This window comes from Anopheles funestus, chromosome 3RL, assembly GCF_943734845.2.
Source record: "Anopheles funestus chromosome 3RL, idAnoFuneDA-416_04, whole genome shotgun sequence".
NCBI classification, from domain to species: Eukaryota; Metazoa; Arthropoda; class Insecta; order Diptera; family Culicidae; genus Anopheles; species Anopheles funestus.
Genome location: NC_064599.1, coordinates 71552586 through 71576201, shown reverse-complemented (window position 1 = coordinate 71576201; position 23616 = coordinate 71552586). Strand labels below are relative to the sequence as shown.

General features: G+C 40.0%; 2 protein-coding genes across 2 annotated transcripts; both read left to right on the top strand.

Annotated features, from left to right (window-relative positions):
- The first annotated feature begins 421 nt into the window (after nt 1–421).
- Nucleotides 422–2932, top strand: LOC125769362 (rab-like protein 6). The gene is made up of 4 exons (XM_049438056.1): nt 422–756; nt 847–1499; nt 1574–2422; nt 2505–2932. Exons 1-4 carry the CDS (start codon nt 630–632, stop codon nt 2724–2726), a joined length of 1851 nt encoding a protein of 616 aa, XP_049294013.1. The 5' UTR covers nt 422–629; the 3' UTR covers nt 2727–2932.
- A 5468-nt stretch (nt 2933–8400) lies between these two features.
- LOC125769366 (protein deadpan-like) lies at nt 8401–11148 on the top strand. Its single transcript, XM_049438061.1, has 3 exons — nt 8401–8606; nt 9809–9904; nt 9992–11148. The coding sequence occupies exons 1-3, from the start codon at nt 8514–8516 to the stop codon at nt 10949–10951; spliced, it is 1149 nt and encodes a 382-aa protein (XP_049294018.1). The 5' UTR covers nt 8401–8513; the 3' UTR covers nt 10952–11148.
- Nucleotides 11149–23616: the final 12468 nt, after the last annotated feature.

The following is a 23616-nucleotide window of genomic DNA, read 5'->3' as shown; positions in this document are numbered from 1 at the left end:
TTATCTTCATTTTATGATCATTATCCGAAAATAGACAAGGGAATGTTGATGCGAGGGTGTTTAAAAATAATTTAGAGCTAGTAATGAATTAATACTCGATCTATTATTATGTGTTCTACTAAAAGAAGTAAAATAAGCCTTAGCATTGCGTATATTAATGTTACAATAGATAATATTATTCTAGGAAAACTTGCTTCATTTATTTAACGCGCTAACACACGCATGCAGGGAAAAGATGCGCTATGAGTCAGCTTTCAACGGTTTATTCGAAGTGCGAAAGCGCGGCGAAGCCATGGTGAGAGCTTTCGAACATAACCTCGCAACTGTGCTTTTCGCCCGCAGCGTATGACAGTTGTTTCGTCAAAAAAAATAGAAAACTTTTGACAGCTTGACGTGTTTCGTTAAAAAAAGAAAAGGAAACGATTTTTTTTTTGCTTTCTCCATACGTTAATATGTAAACAAAAGGAAAAACGGATCGGGTGGGTGGACAAGCGAAAAGGCCAATCGGTGGAAACTCTCGCTAGCAGCTGTTTGTTGCTGGTGCTGTTGGTTGGCGTTTCGAGAAAAAGTTGAACATCCGAAGCAACAGTTTAGTGCGCTAAGTGTGTGATGTGTGCTGGCCAGTAGTCATGTTTTCCGTGTTTAAGAAGCTAACGAACAAAAACGATGGCCCTGCCGTATCGATACCGGAGTCCGTCGGGCAGACGATGTCTGATTCGCTTAAGAAGCGATTTTCCCGTGGCGTTCAGTACAACAGTATGTTACTTACTTGCAATTGCGTTCGTTCTTTTTTTTCTTTGTGTAGAATATAACTAAATGCATTCTCTTATCACCTTCCCACCGCAGTGAAAGTCGTTATCAAGGGCGATCGGAACGTTGGTAAATCTTGTCTGCTAGAGCGTTTGCAGGGAAAAGCCTTCATCGAGCAGTACACTCCCACGGAGCAGATCCAGGTCGCCAGCATCCAGTGGTCGTTCAAAGCGACGGACGATGTCGTTAAGGTGGAGGTATGGGACGTGGTGGATCGTGGAAAATCGAAGCAAAAAAGTACCAACCTGAAGCTTACGACGGCTGGACCGGGTGCGGAACCGGACGTCCCCGTGCTGGATGCGGAGTTTCTCGACGTGTACAAGGGCACACACTGTGTCGTGATGGTGATGGACATAACGAAAGCATGGACGTTCGATTACGTTTGTCGCGAACTGCCGAAGGTACCGACGGACATACCGGTGCTGCTGCTTGGCAATCACTGTGATATGGGCCACCATCGCGTGATTACGGCGGAACAGGTGCACGGGTTCGTCGAAACGGCCAGCCAGGAACGAAAGGCCGAAATCGTGTACGGCGACAGTTCGATGCGAAACGGGTTCGGGTTGCGGCTACTGCACAAATTCTTCGGCATTCCGTTCCTCTACCTGCAGAAGAGTGCCCTCGAAGCGTCGTTAAGGAAAAACGCACAGGATCTCGACATCTGCCGGTTGGAGATCGACGAGTATCAGGTAAGCAGCGATGAGAGAGTGTCGATTTTTATTTTTATTTCATTTTCCCATTTTTAAACATTTTCCTGGCGTAGAAATCAGACGATTCTGACTATGGTCGCTTCCTGGACAATCTCATCAGCAAAAAGAAGGCACGGGAAAACACCACAAACGCCCCGACCAGCCCTACAGATCCATCCGTAATTCGTCCGACGAAAAGCATTATACTCGGCGGAGGCCACCCAATCATCGTACCGGATCGGAATTCGCATCTGGCCGTTGCATCAACGACGGCCATCAACACAACCAAGCTCAATCCACAGCGCCAGCAGGAACAACAACCGGTCCGCAACGCTACCATGGCCACACTGTCGTCCGATATGGGTTTCGGGAAGATCGACAATGTGGATGAGTTTTGTCCGGACGGTGGTGTGTTGGATAAGTCGTTCCTCGAGGATACGGTGGACGTTGGTACGGGGCGTCAATCGTCCTCGTTTGCACCGCCAGTCGAAAGTGATGAGGATGAAGACGATCGTCACAATCCGCTCGTGTCGAGGTTCGATGATGAAGATCCTGGTGGTGATCAAGCGATCGAACCACCGGATACATCCGGAAAGGCATCAATCGCTGTGAAAAGCTTGACGCCGGGCTTACAGACATTAAATCCGGTTCGAAGTGAAACGGATCGTGCTGCCAGTTATAATGACCCGGAGATGGCTGGGGAAGAAACACCGGAGGAGGATGATAGCGAACGGAAGCTTTCGCTGCTGAGTGTCGAGCTGGAAGTGGGCCGTATTACACCGGGTGTGGAGAAAGGGAAGCTAAACCTGAACTACGAAGGTTGGTCCATGATCGACACGAAGGAACGTCGATCGCCGGAAGGTGGTGAAGATGTCGTTTCCACCTCATCCGTAAGCCGGTCAAAAAGTTCATCGGAGAAAAAGGTAAGCAATCTCTCTCTGTCTCTCTCTCTCTCTCTCTCTCTGAGATGTACAATTAACGCTTGTGATTTCCTATTCCTTCCAGTCAAAGGATAAAGACAAAAAGCACAAGAAGAAAAAGTCGAGCAAAGACAGGGAGGACAGTGGCGGGGGCCGTAGCAGCAGTGACGGGAAGCATCATCATCATCGGAGCAGCAAACGCAAAACCAACGTCGATGAGTTCCTGAAGGAGATGCAATCGAATGTGGTGGGTCCGTACGATGGCGATGGCACTACTGCAGTGGACGATGCTTATGAAGCGCTTTGAGATTACTGAACCTGTTGCTCCCGGTTCTGGGCGAATTTATGGCTCTTATAATTCCACTATAATTGTTAAGCTTCTCTTATTAAACACTACACTCCGGAACGCGTGGCATGCCGATTCAGGCCGCTAGCAGGCGAACTGCGCATGGCAGGAGGAGGAACTACAAAGTTTACTAAAAATATATATAACAACACGTTTTAACCAAGTCACGCGGAAGGTGTATGTTTGTGTTAGTACCGAAGAAATGTCCGATTTGTGTTGGGAGTATTTTTCGTTTCTACTCGTAAGAATACTAAAAAAACCGTCCTTCCTTTCAAATTTAAAAGCGAGAAAACAAATTGATACACGACACAATTTAATTACAAACGACAACTTGTTCTCTTGTCTGGTGTTTTCGCGCGCGCGTGTGTGTGTGTGTGTCCACACCACAGGCGATCCGAAATCAAGTGAAAAAGTGGCCACATCAATATCCAGTTCGATATCCTTCCATGAAAGGGCGCTCGGTTCGTTTCGCTTGTATGTTTGCACTGTGGTTCCGTAACTGTTACCACATCAAAAGATCCTCTCCATGCCATATCATATGACTTACCCTTACCTTACCTAACTTGCAAAAGGACTCGGAGTCGAAAAGAAGGAGAGAGAGAGAGAAAGAGAGAAGAAAAAAAAACAACCAACACAAGCTCATGCTTCCGACAAAGGGGATTAACTTTTTCTCACACTTCTTTGGGCGTGCTCGAACGCTAGAGCAGATCGCTGTCGAAGGGTTTCCGTTTGCGTGTTCCTTCCTTTCTGTCCTTTCTTTCCTCCTTTATTACTGCTTGTTTTGCCAAGGGTTCCGTTTTAGGGTTTCCTTCGTCCGTTGCATCCTTGCGGGGAAAAAATACGACTCCATGTGGGAAAAGGACATTGAAGAAGTGGAAGGTAACGCGCGTCATCATGTGAGAACGTTGAATGCGAAGTTTCTCAAGGCATGTTCGCGCAGAGCATGGACACTGCAGCATAACTTGAGTTATGGAGAAGGTTTTTAGCATGATGGCATGTTGTTATTTATTTTTGCGAAAACATGTTTTCAGCTGTTTTTTTGAACAGCTTTTGTTAAAATGATAAAAAAGGTAGAACTCTTTCCAGTGTTTTTGGATTCTAAATTTTAGGATTTTGTATAACTAGAGACGAGTCTGAACTGCAACGAGCATAAATTTCATTCTCCCTTTAGATGAGCTTCACTTTCTTATCAGTAAGGTGATGTGTAAGGTGATCAGTAAGGTGAGGCCTTAACTGAGAATCCTCGGCTCCCTTTAAAACTCTGGTTGCGATGACGGGGGAAGGGGGTTTGTTTAGGGTCCACACAATTTGTTATTCTTTTTTTATTTAGAGCATTAGTTGAGTGAAAAGAAAGTTATTTCAACCAATTCGCAGTAATAAATCAATTTTTAAAATTTTACAAAATTACTCAAAAAAAAGCTAAGGCTATAGCCTTATGAAATATTCAAACTTTTAGATTTTTTTTTAATTTTTATTATTTTTCGTCCTTTTTTTAATTTAAAGCATTATTTGAGTGAAAAGAAACCTATTTCAACCAATTGGCATTAAAATAAATCAATTTTATTTTTTTTGCAAAATTTCTCAAAAAAAACGTAAGGGGTAAGCCTTATGAAATTTTCGAGTGGAAATTTTTTTTTTAATTTTTTTCTGATTTTTTATTCTTTTTTTAATTTAAAGCATTATATGAGTGAAAAGAAACTTATTGCAACAAATTCGCAATAAAATATATCACATTTAAAAATTTTGCTGAATTGCTCAAAAATGAGGAAAATTTTACATTTTCTCAAACAGGGTAAGGAACTTGGTTTCTCGCATAACTTCTGGCACAGACATCTGAGGGCATGGCCATCCAAGAAGAAAATGTAGCCATTGATGCCATCTATCGACCACAGGTTAAAGATTGGCGATCCGTTGGATACCGACCGAGTTATAGGCAAAACTTGGTGCAAAAATGAGCCTTATGAAATTTTCAAATTTTTATATTTTTTCAATTTTTTTATAATTTTTTATTCGTTTTTTTTGTTGAAAACATTATTTGAGTGAAAAGTAACTTTTTTCAACCAATTGGCATGAAAATAAATCAATTTAATTTTTTTTGAAAAATTACTCAAAAAAAAGGTAAGTCTATAGCCTTATAAAATTTTCCAATTTTTCGAATTTTTTCAATTTTTTATTGTTTTTCATCCTTTTTTGAATTTAAAACATTATTTGAGTGAAAAGTAACTTATTGCAACCAATTGGCATTCAAATAAATCAATTTAATTTTTTTTGCAAAATTTCTCAAAAAAAAAACGTAAGGGGTAAGCCTTATGAAATTTTCGAGTTGAAAATTTTTTTAAAATTTTTTTCTGATTTTTTATTCTTTTTTTAATTTAAAGCATTATTTGAGTGAAAACAAACATATTGCAACAAATTCGCATTAAAATATATCAATTTTTTAAATTTTGCTGTATTGCTCAAAAATGAGGAAAATTTTACATTTTCTCAAACAGGGTAAGGAACTTGGTTCCTCGAATAACTTCTGGCACAGACATCTGAGGGCATGGCCGTCCAAGAAGAAAATGGAGCCATTGGTGCCATCTATCGACCACAGGTTAAAGATTGGCGATCCGTTGGATTCCAACCGAGTTATAGGCAAAACTTGGTGCAAAAATGAGCCTTATGAAATTTTCAAATTTTTATATTTTTTCAATTTTTTTATAATTTTTTATTCGTTTTTTTTGTTGAAAACATTATTTGAGTGAAAAGTAACTTTTTTCAACCAATTGGCATGAAAATAAATCAATTTAATTTTTTTTGAAAAATTACTCAAAAAAAGGTAAGTCTATAGCCTTATAAAATTTTCCAATTTTTCGAATTTTTTCAATTTTTTATTGTTTTTCATCCTTTTTTGAATTTAAAACATTATTTGAGTGAAAAGTAACTTATTGCAACCAATTGGCATTCAAATAAATCAATTTAATTTTTTTTGCAAAATTTCTCAAAAAAAACGTAAGGGGTAAGCCTTATGAAATTTTCGAGTTGAAAATTTTTTTAAAATTTTTTTCTGATTTTTTATTCTTTTTTTAATTTAAAGCATTATTTAAGTGAAAACAAACATATTGCAACTAATTCGCATTAAAATATATCAATTTTTAAAATTTTGCAAAATTACTCAAAAAAAGCTAAGGCAATAAAATTTTCAATTTTTATATTTTTTTTTATTGTTTTCTAATTTTTTAATCTTTTTCTTATTTAAAGCACGATTTGAATGAAAAGAAACTTATTTCAACCAATTCACATCATCATACATCGCATACATCAATTTGGGGTGGGGAGGGCCCACAACCGACGAAAGAAAATAAGTAAAGTGTTACAATATTATAAGACATGCATATTGAACTCATCAAGCGCCAACCATTTTGGGGGCCCTTCAGCCCCGGGGCCCCCGGCGGCCGCTTGCGTAGTTCGCGTAGTGGATGATCCGCCTCTGAGGCTCACAATCTTGTTATTAGGAGATGCAATTCATCATCTCTTATTGGAATTAGTTTTGATGTTTTAATGTATATGTTAAAAAAAAGTCAGAAAGATACATAAAAGCAGTTTTAAGGAAAAAAAATGTTATACAATAAAAGCAATCAAAAGAAGAATTGATGCATTTTGTCCCTATTTTCGTATGTGCATCCCAGGAGTTCGTCTACTTCCGACGGGTTGGAGGTGTTATTTGTATGAATATTGCATACCTTCAGGCGTTCGTTTCAAAACTCATCGACGAAATATTTAGTAAATTTTGTACATAAGTACAAGAGTGAGTTGCAAACATAATATATGTTTTTAGTAACAATAAATTCACGAAGTATAAAGAAACAAAATATAAGCACCATTTTTTTTGGTAATTTATATTAACTTTCCCTTTTTAGTAGAAAGTCCTCCAACTAGGTCAAAAGCTTTACATATAATTACTCTAATGACTTCCTAGACTTCATTTTTAGGTAAGAATGATCCACTTCGGTAAGGTATATTTAATGTAACGCAAAATCAATTGAAATTAATAATTGTTGTCTAAATGTTGTGACAAACAAAAAAAAACATTACGAAAAAGAGAGAAAAAATGGCTCTAGAACTTTAAAACTTTCTTATCAGTTTATGCTAATTTTACTTTTCTTAAAATCGTCCAAAATTAGTAAAACTTTTAAATTTATATTTTCCTCAATACATTCCATTATTAATTGTTGCTAGTGCACAACGAAACTAATTCCATCTGGCACGAGTTCAATGACTTCCTGCTTTTGATAAATTATGTTTCTTCCGCACACACGTTTTTTGGGTACTTTCATCACCATTCACCTTTTCCACCAAAAAAACACGGAACGGTCGAGTTCCTTCATTTTCATACGGGAACGGGATTCACTTTCGGCCACGCTACGGACCCCGGCCCTCCGGGCCGGAAGCATAAGCGTGTCTGGGCAGCTTACGGGGAAGAAACGCCGTAACAAGATCTCAATTATGATTTACCAAAAAATAACAATCTAGAATAAAAAAAAGAGAGAGAAACACCGCTTCTCCCGGATGGAAGCCCTATACTGTAACGAAGGGAAAGGGCGAGAAGGGAAACTTTATCTGAAGGGTGTGATGGCGCTAGGCGTAAGCGAGGAACTCTGGTCGAGATGGCCTTCAAGGTGCGACGGTATTTTCGCTTTAGCTTCTTTTTTTATTATTTTCCCTCACTTTCCCCCAAATACATAATGCCACCGGTGTTCGGTGTTCCGGACGAATTCCCCGGAGCGCAAAGTGTGGGAATTTAGAGTTCCTTTTTTCTTTTTTTTTCTTTTGTTTGGTTCTGTTTGGTTTTGGTCTGAAAACCCCTCACGAAGGGTGCTGTCGACATGCCGCCGTACTGGGAGTAGTGGGAAAGTAAGACGAATTTGACGAAGAAACGAGGGAGCAAAGAATCGTTCTTCCCGGTTGTGCCGTGCAACATTGGCTAGGGTTCCCACAACAGCATAAGTGCATAAGTTTCCCCCTTTTTTCCCACCACGTACACGTGTGTGTGCGTGCGTGTGTATGTGTGTGCCTGTCCGCTCCGGTTCTTCTTTGGTCGCTTTAGATTGTTTACATCCTGTCGATGACGACGACTACAACGACGGCGACGTTCGAGGGTCGGAGGGCCGTGTTATGGGTTTGTATGTGTGTGTGTGTGTGCGTGCGAAGGTTTATGGGTCAGCTGCTAGTTCCAGTGGTAGGAACGGGAAAAAAATAAAAAAAAGGTGTTCCCGTCGCGGCGTGGGAAAAGACCAACGAAGCGAACCCACGTCTCCGGTTCTTGTTCCAAAGATGCAACTCCCGATCACCCGACCGATGGAACCAATGGGATGGAATGGGACAGAAAGTTGCGTACGAAACGAGACAACAAAAATCGAGAACGTCCCTTTTTAGAAAAACGGGTGGGGGAATTTGGTTAAATTGTTAATCATGATAATGTTTAGTAATGTGCACAACCATGTGTGTGGGGAATGTGATCTGGTACGATCCTCCTGTTCCGGCATTCGCTCCTCGAATGCCACCGGTGTCGGCAGTCTGTCCAGTGACCGGTGACAGTGGAATTGGTTTTAGTTAAGTGACCAAACAAAATCAGCGTGCAAAATATATGCAAAAACGAGTGAAATGATGTGTAAATTGGAAATCCAATGATAAAACAAAAGCTAACATACTAAAGCAAGTATAATCGCAAGTAAACGACAAGTGAACAATACGATAGTGAAATAAAAAATGGCCAATCCGAGCAAGTTGAATCCACACGACCGGCACGATGAGTACGCATCGGAGAGCTATTTGCGCCGAATAAAGGCCGAAATCAGAAAGGTAATGTGAAGTGTTAAGATATTGGTGAAAACGTTTCGAAAATGTGACAAATAAACTTGTGATCTGTTGTAAAACACGAAAGATTATTTTTTTTGGTTTAGTTTTTAAGATTCTTTTGTGCGAGTGTGAATATTAAAATGTTAAAATGAAAAAAAGGAAGAAGGATAAGTGAGTGCCAGTTGAAAAGAAAAAAAACTGTTGAAACTAAAAACTTTGAAAAAGTGAGGAAGAAAACAGTAGTACGAAAGGAAAGTTTAGGATTAGTAAAACTGAAAAAATACTTCGAGAATCAAACCGTAATAAGCTAAGACGAAATTAAGTAATATTGCATAAGTTGCGGGCGCTTTTGTGTTCAGGTGTGCGTTACTGTTTCGATAACTTTAGTTGTTCTTTCGTTTGTGAAGCATTGCTGTTAGCATATTTTGTGTTTTTTAAATGAAAAAGGAAATTTTTATGCTCTAAGAAAAGTACGGAAATGCATAAGCATAAAGTGAACAAAGAAAAAATCCTCTTAATATTAGTCAAAAACTTTACCGCAACAAGTAATATGGTAAAACGTATTACATAAATTCCGGCTCATTTGTCAACCAACTTTAATTTGCATAGAAAAGCAATGAATTAGTAATACTTTGTTGCAATATGGAGTTTTTTGATTTCTGAAGTATACATTTTATGACGCTATGTGGACGTCTGAAAAGGACTGTTGTTTAGTTGTTATTTGAAAGACATTAATTTTAGGCAATCATTTTACACGCCTTCATATAGGCTATCATAAAGCATGAAAGGATATTTAGTGTGTATAAACATTGATAAAGTGAGCAAGTAAAAATTGTGTTAAAAGTGATTCCGAAAAATGTTAAAACGGATAAAACAATCATTGAAATGGAACAAGCTCAGCGTGTTATACGAATTGCACAACATTAAGAGTATGTGAAAAATAATTGACATGAAAGAAAACAACAAAGTTTCGATGGTTTTGTGTTAGTTTTAATCACCATTGGATAGTGTGTCGGGTTATGTGTTAATATGAAAGCTTTTTGGTTTCTTGGTTACGCGCCTAAAGATAGGCAAATCACTACGCACGAAAGGATTTTTCAATACCCTAAATGCGTCTAGTTTTTATTTCATCATTTTAAAACAACTCGTTCTAATCACAAACAAACAACTTCTCTTCATTTTTGTTTTTTTTTTCTTTCAAACAGACAAATAAACCAATTATGGAAAAGAAACGACGCGCCCGTATCAACAATTATTTGAACGATCTCAAGGGACTGTTGCTGGATGCGATGAAAAAGGATGTACGTATTGACAGCCGCATTGTGTGGCGACAAGTGTCAAGTGCATTCACATTTTAGTACAATTTCCCCATTTTTCCCCATCCACAGCCGGTCCGTCATTCCAAGCTGGAGAAGGCGGACATACTCGACCTGACGGTGAAACATCTGCAGGACATTGAGCGACGCCGGCTCAACGTGGCAATGGCCGTCGATCCGACGGTACCGGAAAAGTTTGCCACCGGGTACCGGGAGTGTATCGATGAGATTGGGAAGTACTTCGATACGCTCGGTTCAGTGGACGAAGGGCTGAAGGCGCGCGTTCGAAAGCACCTGGAAAGTTGTCTCACCTTTCAACCGGGCAGATCGTTTCCGGCTGGTTTGGGTGGTGGACAACACCCGTTCGGGTTTGCCGGGCTTCCACTACAGTCGCCGGACGATATCAACAACAACAGCAGCAGTGGCAATGGGTTGCTAAATCGCACCATTGCCAACAACCTGTCGCTAATGTTCCCGGCGGGTATTCCTTTTCCCACCGGCGATACGTCGTCGATACCATTCCATCCGTTTCCTTTCTTTGGCCCGTTGCGTGGCGCGACCCTTTCGAACCCTGTCCATCCGAGCGCTGGCAAAGAACCGACGGTCGTTCGACCACCTGGGATCGATACACGGGAAGATAGACCACCGAGCGCCCTAACCGTACCGAGCCCACCGGCCAGCCCAACGAATGGCGATGGGACTGGGGACGGTACGACCCTTAAAACACCGATGGGAAAAACTGGCACACTAAGCGATCACAAGATGGAACGACTTTTGTCCATCTTTCCGACTCCTCCCTCGCCGGAAGAACAGCCTTGCCGAAGTCGGTTGGGGAAGTTGGGACATCATTTTAACAGTTCTCCCTTCGTGCCAACTAACGCTATTCGAATGGAAGAAACGCTGCAGGACGTTAGCATGGAGAAGGTGGAAACACAAGAGGAGGAAGGAGAAACCAGCCAAGGCCAAGAGCGAAAGGAAAGTGCCGATGATGGAAAGGATAATCCGAACGGTGAAATGTGGCGACCTTGGTAAGCGGTACGGACCGACGGCTGAAACTAATTCTTCGACACGGTTACTCGTTCGTCGTTCGATTTCAACGCAAAGCTTTAAGACAACCAACCCGATGAATGCTTTAACTAAACCAGTAAGATAAGCTTTAATACTAGCGTTACGGTAAGAATGGTAACGATCAGGAGGAAATATTTTCCCTCACAACATAACAACAAAAAAATGTGAAAGTGTAACATTTATACACACTTTGCTTTGTCTAAATATAATATTGTGATATGAAGTAAAGTAACACGCTTATCGTTCTATGTACTACACGTAAGTATAGTTTCTAATGGTTTGCAGTTTTTTTTTAAAGAAATTACTTTGGTTGTGTACGCCTAAAGGTATGCAATACGTAGTTAATTTAAGTAGCTCGTTACTAATCATTTGTAACGCCTTCGTAACGTTACTTTTTCGGTTCGCTAAATCTCGTGCACAGCTAAATTGTTGATTGTTTGTTAGAACAGTAGTATCGGAAAATAAGAAAAAAATATAAATATAATATATTACTACGAAATGACATTGAAATAAGTTCATTTTTGGACCAGACGTGTTTCAGATCGTGAATCGTATGGAAAGTCGATATCTTTTCGATCATAATTTGCCCTTAATTTATAGTTTCATACTTGTGACAGCTTTTTAGCTTTCAACTAATTAAACGCTCTAAAATCCAAAAAAGAAGACAGTTCAAAAAAGTTTCTGAAGTCCTTCATCAGAAACTTCATATTTTAAATACATCAGTAAGTCGAATAAGAAGGCTTAAGATACGGTTTGGAATATCTGATTTGCGCCATGCTCTGTGTATAATTTAGTGATAAAAATATGTATTCCAGTATCTAACAAGTTTGTTTGTTTTATGTTTAATTTTGATCTCACATTTGGCAGCGCTTTTTGTTCCAAATACAGATGTGAAAGTGGAAATATAGTTTCATCTTTTAGTCAATCCTATTCAGGGATTTGAAACACCAAAGCTTGAGTATTTAGTCGACGCAAGTAGTGAGTGAGTTAAAACGCAAAACAGTTGTCCAATCATTTGTTTATAGTAATATTTTTTTAATCTTAAAAGAGTGACGAAAAGAATTTAATTCTTTTAGTCAATTTTTTACTTCGTTTAAACTCTCTAAAAAATGTTATAATTCTCATCTCTGCAACGCGATCTAACCTTTAAAGTTATCATTTAACTCTTCAGGACTTGCAAAAGGAATATTTGAAACAGAGTTTGCATACTTTTAGGCGTCGCGATCCAAACCGGCTGTATTTTAGTTCCGACGTTTAATAGCAATTGGAAATTTGGTATTTCTACTTTCAATTTTACATAAATAATTGGTCGAAACCTGAGCAAAAGCCAATGGAAAAAATGAATGTTATATCCGACGGATTCAAAGTGGTTTATAATAGAGATGAGAATAACAACTCTTTTTAGTGAGTCAACTCAGAGTAAATGAGTCTGTATTAGGAGTCAGCTCGTTTAACGACTCATTACGGAGTCATAAAAAAATCCGGCATAAACGTAAAAGTCATTTATAAGGCTATAACCTTAGTGAATAATGAAAAGAAACTTGTTTCAACCAATTCGCATTAAAAAATTCAATTTACAACATTTCGCAAAATTACTCAAAAAAAAGGTAATGCTATAGCCTTAGGAAATTTTCCAATTTTTAGATTTTTTTCAATTTTTTATTATTTTTCATCCTTTTTTTTTAATTTGAAGCATTATTTGAGTGAAAAGAAACCTATTTCAACCAATTGGCATTAAAATAAATCAATTTTATTTTTTTTGCAAAATTTCTCAAAAAAAACGTAAGGGGTAAGCCTTATGAAATTTTCGAGTGAAAAATTTTTTTGAAATTTTTTTCAGATTTTTTATTCTTTTTTTAATTTAAAGCATTAGATGAGTGAAAAGAAACTTATTGCAACAAATTCGCATTAAAATATATCAATTTTTTAAATTTTGCTGTATTGCTCAAAAATGAGGAAAATTTTACATTTTCTCAAACAGGGTAAGGAACTTGGTTCCTCGAATAACTTCTGGCACAGAGATCTGAGGGCATGGCCGTCCAAGAAGAAAATGGAGCCATTGGTGCCATCTATCGACCACAGGTTAAAGATTGGCGATCCGTTTAATACCGACCGAGTTATAGGCAAAAGTTGGTGCAAAAATGAGGAAAATTTTACATTTTCTCAAACAGGGTATGGAACTTGGTTCCTCGAATAACTTCTGGCACAGACATCTGAGGGCATGGCCGTCCAAGAAGAAAATGTAGCCATTGGTGCCATCTATCGACCACAGTTTGAAGATTGGCGATCCGTTGGATACCGACCGAGTTATTGGCAAAACTTGGTGCAAAAATTAGGAAAATTTTACATTTTCACAAACAGGGTGTGGAACTTGGTTCCTCGAATAATTCCTAATACAGACATCTGAGGGCTTGACCGTCCAAGAAGAAAATGTAGCCATTGGTGCCATCTATCGACCAGAGGTTAAAGATTGGTGATCCGTTGGATACCGATCGAGTTATAGGCAAAACTTGGTGCAAAAATGAGCCTTAGTAAATTTTCATTTTTTTGAATTTTTTGATTTTTTTCTGATTTTTTACTCTTTTTTTAATTTAAAGCATTATTTGAGTGAAAAGAAACTCATTGCAACCAATTGGCATTAAAATAAATCAATTTAATTTTTTTTGCAAAATTTCTCAAAAAAATGGCAAGGGGTACCCCTTATGAAATTTTCGAGTGGAAAATTTTTTTGAATTTTTTTTCTGATTTTTTATTCTTTTTTTAGTTTAAAGCATTATTTGAGTGAAAAGAAACTTATTGCAACAAATTCGCATTAAAATATATCACATTTAAAATTTTGCTGAATTGCAGAAAAATGAGGAAAATTTCAAATTTTCTCAAACAGGGTAAGGAACTTGATTCCTTAAATAACTACTGGCACAGACAACTAAGGGCATGGCCGTCCAAGAAGAAAATGTAGCCATTGGTGCCATCTATCGACCACAGTTTGAAGATTGGCGATTCGTTGGATACCGACCGAGTTATTGGCAAAACTTGGTGCAAAAATGAGCCTTAGGAAATTTTCAAATTTTTAGATTTTTTTTCTTTACAGAGCGAGCAGTATATTCGTTTGGCTAGTTATATTCATTTGGCGACTCGACTCACCACGGCTCAAACATGCTTACACTCATGAGTGAGTAAGTGAAAAAAGAGTCGCCATAACTCCTCGTGGTGAGTGAACGAAACTCGTTCAATACAACGTTTCAACTCACTCTGCACATCTCTAGTTTATAACGTTCTTGTTCTTTATTACACGTCCCGAGATGTAATGTTCTTAGGTAGCAGAGCACTTGGTACGAAAAAACGTAAAAAATAAGTTTCAAAAGGCATTAAAATAAACATTGAATTGAATGCGGATTGCATAGTTGCGTTATATTATTAGCTTAGCGCCTAAAGTTAGGCACAAACTATTTATTTCCGTCTATCCAACTGAAGTGAGCAAACAAAACACCTGTTTCAAACAGTTTTATTAGTCGGATATCTTTTTCTGGTACACAAACAAAAATTCTAATCCGCACTAAATGCACTAAAAAAATGTGTCAAACAAACGAATCAAACAAATTTCCTCAATCGTCACGTGTAAATCTTTTAAGCGCCACATTAAGTTGGTAAATCAAACCAAACGAACTGGGCACATGAACACAAACGCGATTGGATAATTTCGAAAACGCTTTTCCATGGCCAGCCAATTGCTGACTTGCTGCTGACAATCCGTATTACCAGCAAGGCATACTGTTTACTCGATGACAATATTGTTACTATTAATTACGATAACATTTATCGCCGCTTTTTTTTCCTCCCCTGATTCCACCCGTGTGTGGAGTGTGGCCATGTGTGAGTGTGCGCTCGAAAGAGATAAAATGAAGATAAAATGAACGATATTAATTATATTAATTAAATATTTAATGTCCCTATCCCCTTCCCCCTTAGTCGACCGGAACCGAAAAGTCTCGGCACTCGACCACAAGCCTGAGGGTACAGTGTGCAAGGGTAAATAGTAAAACATTGACATTATAATCGATCCGGGAATGAGTGAAATTTAAAATGGACCAACAAAAAGGCTCACTGTTTAACACCAGCAACAATAACAGCAACATCAAGGTTCCGGGATGGGATGGTTGAGGGTGGGAGGCGTAAGGGAAATGCATAAAATAATCTAAACGGAAACGGAACTCTGTTCCAATCCGGTACCGCGATCATTCCGCCCTTTCAGGGTTTGGGGTTTTCTCGAATGGAGAAATACCACTGTTTTACCCGTTTGTCACCGAGATTGGAGGTTGTGGAGGGAGTAATTTTCTCTTCATCCCCCTTTTGATATCCTTTTTTTTGTTTTAAAATGTTCGTGATCGCTATTTAAAAAATCCCCCCCTTTTTCCCTCCCACGTGCCGGAAGTGTTGTGTGTGGGTGGTGGAGCATATATTTTAAAACAATCTTTATCACGGAAACAGATGAAGGTGGGAGGAAGCGGAGGTGATGAAGGTGGTAATTTTCCACCTCATTTAGGCCTGGGTTGGCTGATCCAGTGGTAGTGATGATTTAATGGTACACCGAGCATAAGGGGGGGGGGGGGAGGGGGGGGGGAGGGGGTCGATGAATCAGAATCAGGAGAACGATTTTTACTAATAATCGGATCCCCGTTGTTTTTTTGTTTTCTTTCCTTGTTGTCCTTCATTTGAATTTTCATGTGTGATGATGAACTCTCTGTTACAAAATCGGGGAGATCGGGGAGAAGAAGCGGGTCTGAAGGTTGAGGGAAAGAGATCAGAGATCAGAACCAAGTTTCCGGTCATGCCGTTCAACCGGAAAATGGGTCGTAAGAGAGATGAGGGAAAAATCGGTCCCCACAGTCAGTCCCGATGTACCACAATTGAATATTGTGGTTTTCTATTTAAAAGAGTTCACATTGACAAGCGACAAACCCCTTCCCCCGGGGGGCGGAGAGGGAGGATGGGAAAGAATGGAAGGGAAAAATATTTTAAATACCTTTTTGCAAACGTCTGTTTTTCAGTTCCTTCCACACCCCCCTTCGGACAAGCGACATCTAAAAGCGACGAAGCGAAATAACACATGTCCATGGCATATGGTTCCTTCCGACGATTAAACCGTTCCGCCGGTATGAAACCGTGGCCATCGTCGTTGGATCCCCGTGGTAAAGAAACAAAAAAAACAAAATTCCCGTTTTACCGGAAGTCCTGGAGTGCCAAAAGCCACTTGAAGTGTGTGACAAGTGGCGGTTCTTAAAAGTGGAGTCTTCATTTCAGCGGTCGTTTTACTCCTATTAGGTTTAGATCAACGGCAAAAGGGACACAGACACTTGCACAAACGGCACGGTACTACCTTTTTACCCTTCGGCAAATCGTAAGGTGGAAGTTATTTTCAAAACTCCCGCCGGAATAACTTCTCGCGTCGTTCTAGGGTTTGATTGTTTTTTAGGAGAGTTCGTTTTTTTTGGGGAGAGATTTCCCGACGTTGGGAAAAAGTTGCTACGACTTTTCCGGACTTTACGGTTGAGAAATTATTTGTGGATCGAGCCGTCAAAAAAGGGATTGTATACTAAGGGGCAACAAAACCAAAAAAAAACTAAAAAAAAGAGAGAAGCGAAGAGTTGAAAAAGAATAAAACCATTCACACTACCGATCTTCAGACACACACACATACACACACTCGCGAGCACGTGCCTTTGCCAAATAAAACAAGCGTCAAAAGGGACGGAAACCATTATTTAACCTTCATCCGCATTTCTTCTCTACCATAAACTTCACAAAGCGGTGATGGCTCGTGCCACGTGAGTTTCGAAAACATTCAAGCCACATTCCAGTTGGCTGGGTGGGGTTGGTTGGGTGGTTTTTGGGGAAATGGTTAATCTTTCACTCGTTTGACCGGGGTCACGGATTTTGCTGCGACTTTTGCTGCCAGTGCGGGTGAACGGTGTATAGTATGGTCGCTTTTCTGGAGGAATGAGCGAAAAACGGGTCCCGTTCGGACCGTGCGGACGGTACGGACTCCAATTGGTGTTTCTAGCACTTCTTTTACACCCTCCTGGGTGTTCCCAAAGGTGGGTTGATACTTTATTATATATTTATTCACACATATAATACGGCAAAACAGAAGCAACAAGTGGGTTTTGCCCCGTTGGTTGGTGTGGGTTTGCTGCTGGGGTTTCACTACGTTTAATGGTAACAAAAGCGAAAGATTCTTAAATAGGCGTTACACTACTTATTGGTGGGTGAAATGATAACTTAAAATTTGATACAATTAGTTTTTATTATTGTAAATCGCTTGCTTGGTTCGTAAAGCAAATAAAGAAGCTATAAAGCTGTTGATCTGATTGCATACATTTAGGAGTAAATGCATTTGCATTGCAAGCAAAGCTACTCGAGGATCCAAAAAGGAGTTGGAATGAATTTCTAAATACTTTAAGGATTCTGAAAAAAAAAAAGATTTATTTTCCATGCAATTCATTAGTAGCTGCATTGCAAAGCTTAATGAGGCTGCTATTAACAACCATTTGTATATATTTTTTTGTATCCTCGTAACATTTCTGTGCGCACAAAAGTGTTCAATTTTCCTCAGCGGTTTCCTTTTCTTATTCTTCCCATTATTCTTATTCTTTTTTTTTCTTTGGCTTCTTATTGTCCACTATAAAATGTAGTTTCCGAGATTATTGTTTATCACGTCCAGATCCAGATGAGATTAAATTTTATTGGAATTACTATTCAATGTACCGTCCAAACAATTAAATATTGTTTATTTACTTTTTGTACAATAATTTTGGTTCATTTACCAAATGCATTAATAGTTAGTAATTAGTTAGTAATGGTCGATTAAAACATTATATTGCATACCTTCAGGCGTGTATACAATCTATATAACAATCGCCTATTATTGTTGATACATCTTGTTCAAAGAACTCTATTTGTAAGTGTAAAAACATTCCTAACAATGTTTAAATTAATATGAGTATAAATTTTTGTAACATTAAATGTTTGTATTCGAATTCAACCAACTCATTCTAAGCCCGTTCGATTATTGTACCTGGTTCGGAACTGGTCGAGAATTTAAGAACAGCAAAATTTTTGTTTATCAAAAGCTTCCACCCAAAAACCAAATCGTACCCAAAATCGAATTCCAAATTGCATATCAAACTCATCAAATGGAAATACGCAACAGCAAACCGCTTTTGAAGTAAAATTTGTCCTATCATGCGAATACGTTTTCTTTTTCCCCTTACTGTGTTTGCTCACAACGTAGGTGCTTTTGTTCGTAGAAACAAACAAAAAAAAAACAAAACAAAAGAAATACCAAAAGGCAAAAGTTAAAATCAAATTTCTTACTAATCACAAACAGAAGCGCACCGGACTGGTCAACCAAATCGTTTCGTATGTATGTTATGATTGTCTAAAGCTTTTCATTTTTTTGTTTCGGTTGACCAACTAAAAAGAGCTAGCTAGATAGTTCCAAACACACACACACATACCGAAAAACGGCACCCTCGCGCGAAAATGGAACGAAGAAAAAATGATAAAATGAACTTCTTAAATAATGGCATCAGGAAAATTGTCAAACAAAACAAACCAACAAAAAAAACGGACAAGAAATAAAAAGGACAACATAAAAATTCCGTTGCACATTAAAACACAAAAACCAAATACCGAAATGTGCCTGAGTTGTGTGTGTATATGTAACAAAACCTTGTTTCAGCTGAAGAAAAACTCGAATTTTCGCGGTTGACGCGACGATCACCACCCCCTATGGTGGGCTGTACCGGGGCAGGGGGGAGAGAGAGAGCGCAAAAAAAATGAGCATAAAGAATGAATAAATAAATAGCATAAATATTATATCAGATGATGATCAACGCCGTACCGTAGCGCCCCGATTGTGTGCGGTGGATGTTTGTCAGGCGCCTGAATGTATGTATGTACGTATGTCTTGCCAATGCTTTTTGATGGTTGTTTTGCGTTTTTAATTTAGATGATCCAACTTGCTCGTCGTGTGAGGGGGGGTGTTTTTTTCCACTTTCGACACAAACCACTGTTGTCATCCGTCGTCGTTTGCCGCACTGCCAGTGGTCAGACAGTGCTTATTGCTAACTGCTTTTTGCTTCTGTTTCTGCCTTTTCGTCTATTGCGCACAGTGGTCTCTCTCTCCTTCGCTCGATCGCTCTATGTGTAGCATGACTTCTAACCACCTACATTTCACTTTTCTTATCAGCATACTCGAGAAATAAGGAGGAAAAAAAATATTTAACCCCCCCAACATCGTTCTTATTTAGCAAAACAAGAAACATAGAGAGTAACATCGACACACACGGAACAAAAAAAAACAGAAATCGGCCACACAAACTCAAAAACCTACCTTTCCTATCGGTCTTCTGCATGTGTTGTGCAGAAAGGCAAACAGGCAAGCATATGCAAACGGTGCATCGCCATTCTGCCATTCTGCACATACATTCACACCCGTGGAGGTCCTTTTTGCGAAAACCGTCCACACGTGTACAGGCTGAGGATCGTACCGTACGAATCGTAGCCATCAGTTCTACGTCTCTGTAGACGGTGGGGGGTAAATGGGTGTCATACAAGGGAACACAGGAACACAGGGCACACACTGTCAAGTGACGATGTACATGGTTAAAAGCCAAAAAGTATGCAACACTTACTACTTTATATGTTAACTCGCTGCCACCGTACGTGGCATCGCCATCGTCGTCGTCGTCGTCATCATCATCATCGTCATCCGGGCTCGACCAGTGGGACATCCGTGTTTTTTGATTTGCGACGTTGCGTCGTAGGCGAGAACGTGATAGCATTCTATTCGATTTAGATTCCCTGCTTCCCACTGGTCCAAGGGACTTGATGTGAGAGATGGCATGCAGCATCTCTCTTTACCCGGTCAACACATGTTAGAAAAACGTCCGGGGGGTGAAACTTTTCTCATTTTGAAAAAAACCTAACCCCCCTTCTCACACACACACATACGCGAGCGCGAAAGCTGAAGCGTAACAATGCGCTAAATAAAATAATAACAAACAAAACTATTGCTGTTTTTAAATTATACGTCTTTTTTTCCGTCGTCGGTTTCGCCCGTCGGTGTTATCGCGTAGAGAGTAGATGGATTTCTCATCCTTCCTTTACCACTGTGTGTGTGTATGCGGGTCCTCTACCCTTCAGGCGCCATTCCGATATATATGGGACGATCGAACGGAACGGTGCGAACGTGAACGTTGGCAATATACATGAACGCTTGTGAGAAACACCACGTTCGCTTCCTTAGCCTTCCTTTCTTTTCCCCCCTGTCCCCGCGCGGGGAGGGGGGGGGGGGGGAGTTTGACACCCCTTCTTGTTCTTGTGCCTTGCGTAAAGAAAAATGCTCTATCCTCTATGGTCTGCGCTATACTACATAATACAAATATGAGTATGCACCGAGTTTTTATTCCATTTTAACTCTTTTCTTTTTCTCTTCTTCCCTCCAACCCTGCCTTTTCATATGTTGGAGGGTTTGTATTTTTTTAGTTCCCATTTTCTACACCCGAGACCCGAGGATGTCGATTGGTCAATATAATATGGCATAAGTTCGGGTTCGGGGGATATTTTCGTGGCTGTTTTTTTCCTGATTCCCTCAGTAGTGCATCCGCGTATGATGGAGATTTGGTTTTCTTTTTTGCTACCCCGTTTTCCCTCCCATCCTCCCTCCCTCCCTCCCACCTTTCACGTATGAGAGAAAGCTTACGAAAAATGGACTGAATCGACGTTGGCCGGTGAACGACGATTGGTTCGAAAGGCGCGTTTTTATGTCGTGCGCTTTTTCCCGTGCTGACCGTTCAACACATCACTGAAAGGGGGTGATGAAGGTGGTAGGGGGTTGGGTTTTTTGGGAGGGGTAGGGGGTAGCGTCAGCGTAGAAAAAGCTGAAGCTGGAATATCGATGAAGAGCGAGTGAGAAAGAATTGTATCTGTGTGTGTGTGGGTGAATTTTCTTTTTGTTTTTGCAAAACCTTTTTAGTGCACAAAAAGGAAAAATCTGAGAAGAGTGCAGATTTTGAGTGTTTTTTTTTGTTGTTGCGTAGGCTCGGGAAATTGACGCACATGTCGCGTACAGGAGCAAAGCTTTCGGGGTGTAGGAATAAGATTTTTTTCTCGCTTGTGGAAAAAGTGCCCCCGAAAGAAAGGAACAAAAAAATGCACATACAAATGCTCCCCCCTCCCGTTCAAACTGCTGGTGCTGTAACGAACACAACCGTCCTGGAGGCCTTCCTGGGCAGGGATTTTTTTTTTTTTTGGTTTGGTTTTCTGTATGCGACTCACCCAGGACAACGTCAGTACGCAGTCAGCTTTCAGGGTGCTGTAAGTGCGTGTGTTTCTGCTGCTTCCATGGATCCGCTGTTGGTCAAGTGGCGTTTTTTTGGAAGAAAAACCGTTTGAAACAAACGCCTCGTCCTACAGAGATTTGTTTCTTTCGTCCTTTTTCGTCCGTTCACTCGGACGGTCATGTTTCTTTTGCGTTTGCGGATACATACACCACACACTGGCACATGGTCAACTAGGCTTTCGACCCGGCACACGCATATAACGTTTTTCCTTTTTTTATTCTCTTTTTACTACGCAACTATACACATGTGCATTCAGATCTGCTTTTTTGCTTTCTTCTTCAAACCCCAAACCATACACAACGCATCCTACACGCAATCTAGGATGCATCGTAGCAAGCCACTTTTTTGTTGTTGGTAACTACAAACCGTTTGTTCCCTTTGTGTGTGCGTGTGTGTGTGTGTAGCTTTCTTTTGCCCATCCCGAAAAGGGCCGTTTGTGTGTTTGCTCGATTGCTTTGGTTTTTGCTTTTCTTGTTCCACTTGTTTCGCTTGCAGTGTTTGTGTATGTTTTTGGTTTATTTTCTCTTTTTAAAAACATTGTGTTTCTTTTTCTTTTAACATTCTCTTTTGTCACGTTAAGTTTATCACGTTTGCTTGTAGTTGTTTAACGTTTGTGTGTGTGTGTGCGTTTTATTGTTTGTTTCTGTTCTTTCTTTTCTTTTGCTTTTGCACACTTTTACTTGTCACTAAAGCATTTCTTGTTGTTTTCTTTTTATCTCTCTCTCTTTCTCTTTCTTTTTTTCTATATCTTTCTCTTTCTTTTGTACATGTGTGTTACCGTTTGTTTCTTTCTATTGTATCTTTTCTCCATTTCCCCGATTTCCAACGTGCTTCCCTCTTAACCTCCCCTCTGTTCGTTTGTACAACGTGGGATTAGTTTTTCCAAGCGCCCCCCCACCTCCCTCCGTTTTATCCAGCCTTCGGCTGACCACAGTCCCCATCGTTGCGATTGAGTTTCGTTTTTTCTTTGCGAGGGTTTTTTGTTTTACGGGCGGGGGCTATAATAACGGACAACGATGATGACCACGACGACGACGACGACGCCGACTCTAGTGGCGGCACACACAACACGCCTTTTATTGCGCCGTGCACCGATGGGAGGCTGCAAAAATTGCATCTGAAGGAGGCAGTTGAACGAGGATGTTGTTAGTTTTTAGAGCGGTTTTTTTCGGGTGTTGTTTTTCCTATTCTCCAGCAGTCAATTTGAGCAGCGGGCCTCCTACAGACGCACACACACACACATTGGGGAGAGATTTGCATGGGAGGCCACAGTTTTTTTCTGCCTTGCTATCGGGGGTGCGTTTAGCGCGTCCGCGGAGTTTTTGGAGTGCGTTTAATGGGGTTTTGTTTTTGTTCGTACGATTGAGCGAACGGGAGCACAAGTGGTTTCGCTCAACATCCGGGGAAAACGGTACCACTCGTTCACTCGTTCGATTCTTTTGCTGAATCGTTTCGCTTTCCTTTTCCTGCCATGTTTTTTGTTTGTTTATTTGAACGGGGGGCCATTTTCTCTATTGCAATAGGAAGTTTTGTTTTTGTTAAGTTTCGCACCCGGTTACTTACTGGTTTGCCTTTTTTTGTTGTTGTTTTACGAATGGTTAGAATTGTTTTCTTGTTTTTTTTTTGGATTTCGGAGCATCGCCATGCTTGGTGCGGACGGCCATGCACAGTGGACAAGCTGTAATAAGAGCAAAACTTAGAAAATAACCACTTGAACGATGCGTGTATGCGTGTATTGGTGGACAATGCTTTTAAAACGAGGGAACTAGGTGGGAATGGGAGGGAAAGGAAACGCATATTCGTCTTTTACTGCCTAGGGCGAACGAGCACCAGTTAACATAAAGGCCTTCCATCCATATATACTAGCCGGCAGGGCATATAGAGAGGTACACGCAGCGGTCAGTGGATGGAACCGTTGGGTGAAAAATCAAAATCTCAATTAGAAATATGAAATGGCCACTCACCGGTTTTGTTGCTGTGTGCTGTGATGGTAAGGTTCCGTGGGCAACACCTCAGGGTACGGTGTCCGTGTTGGTCTCATCGTATATTCCATTATTATGGACATAAATTAAAAAAGTGCATTCAATATTTTTTAAATTAATTTATGAAGCATCCCATTTCATCAACGCACAAACAACGATATTGGGGATGTAGTGTTTTGCACTCACTACCTAGTGGAACTAAAATAACTCCATTTTTTTCTTTCACACATTTAGGACGTTA

Bases quoted from the DNA above. Each gene is read 5' to 3' on its own strand.
- LOC125769362 (XM_049438056.1), top strand. From the start codon at position 630: ATGTTTTCCGTGTTTAAGAAGCTAACGAACAAAAACGATGGCCCTGCC. The intron at 757-846 runs GTATGTTACTTA...TTCCCACCGCAG, and splicing joins CCGTGGCGTTCAGTACAACA to TGAAAGTCGTTATCAAGGGC. The intron at 2,423-2,504 runs GTAAGCAATCTC...TATTCCTTCCAG, and splicing joins AAAGTTCATCGGAGAAAAAG to TCAAAGGATAAAGACAAAAA.
- LOC125769366 (XM_049438061.1), top strand. From the start codon at position 8,514: ATGGCCAATCCGAGCAAGTTGAATCCACACGACCGGCACGATGAGTAC. The intron at 8,607-9,808 runs GTAATGTGAAGT...TCTTTCAAACAG, and splicing joins TAAAGGCCGAAATCAGAAAG to ACAAATAAACCAATTATGGA. The intron at 9,905-9,991 runs GTACGTATTGAC...CCCCATCCACAG, and splicing joins TGGATGCGATGAAAAAGGAT to CCGGTCCGTCATTCCAAGCT.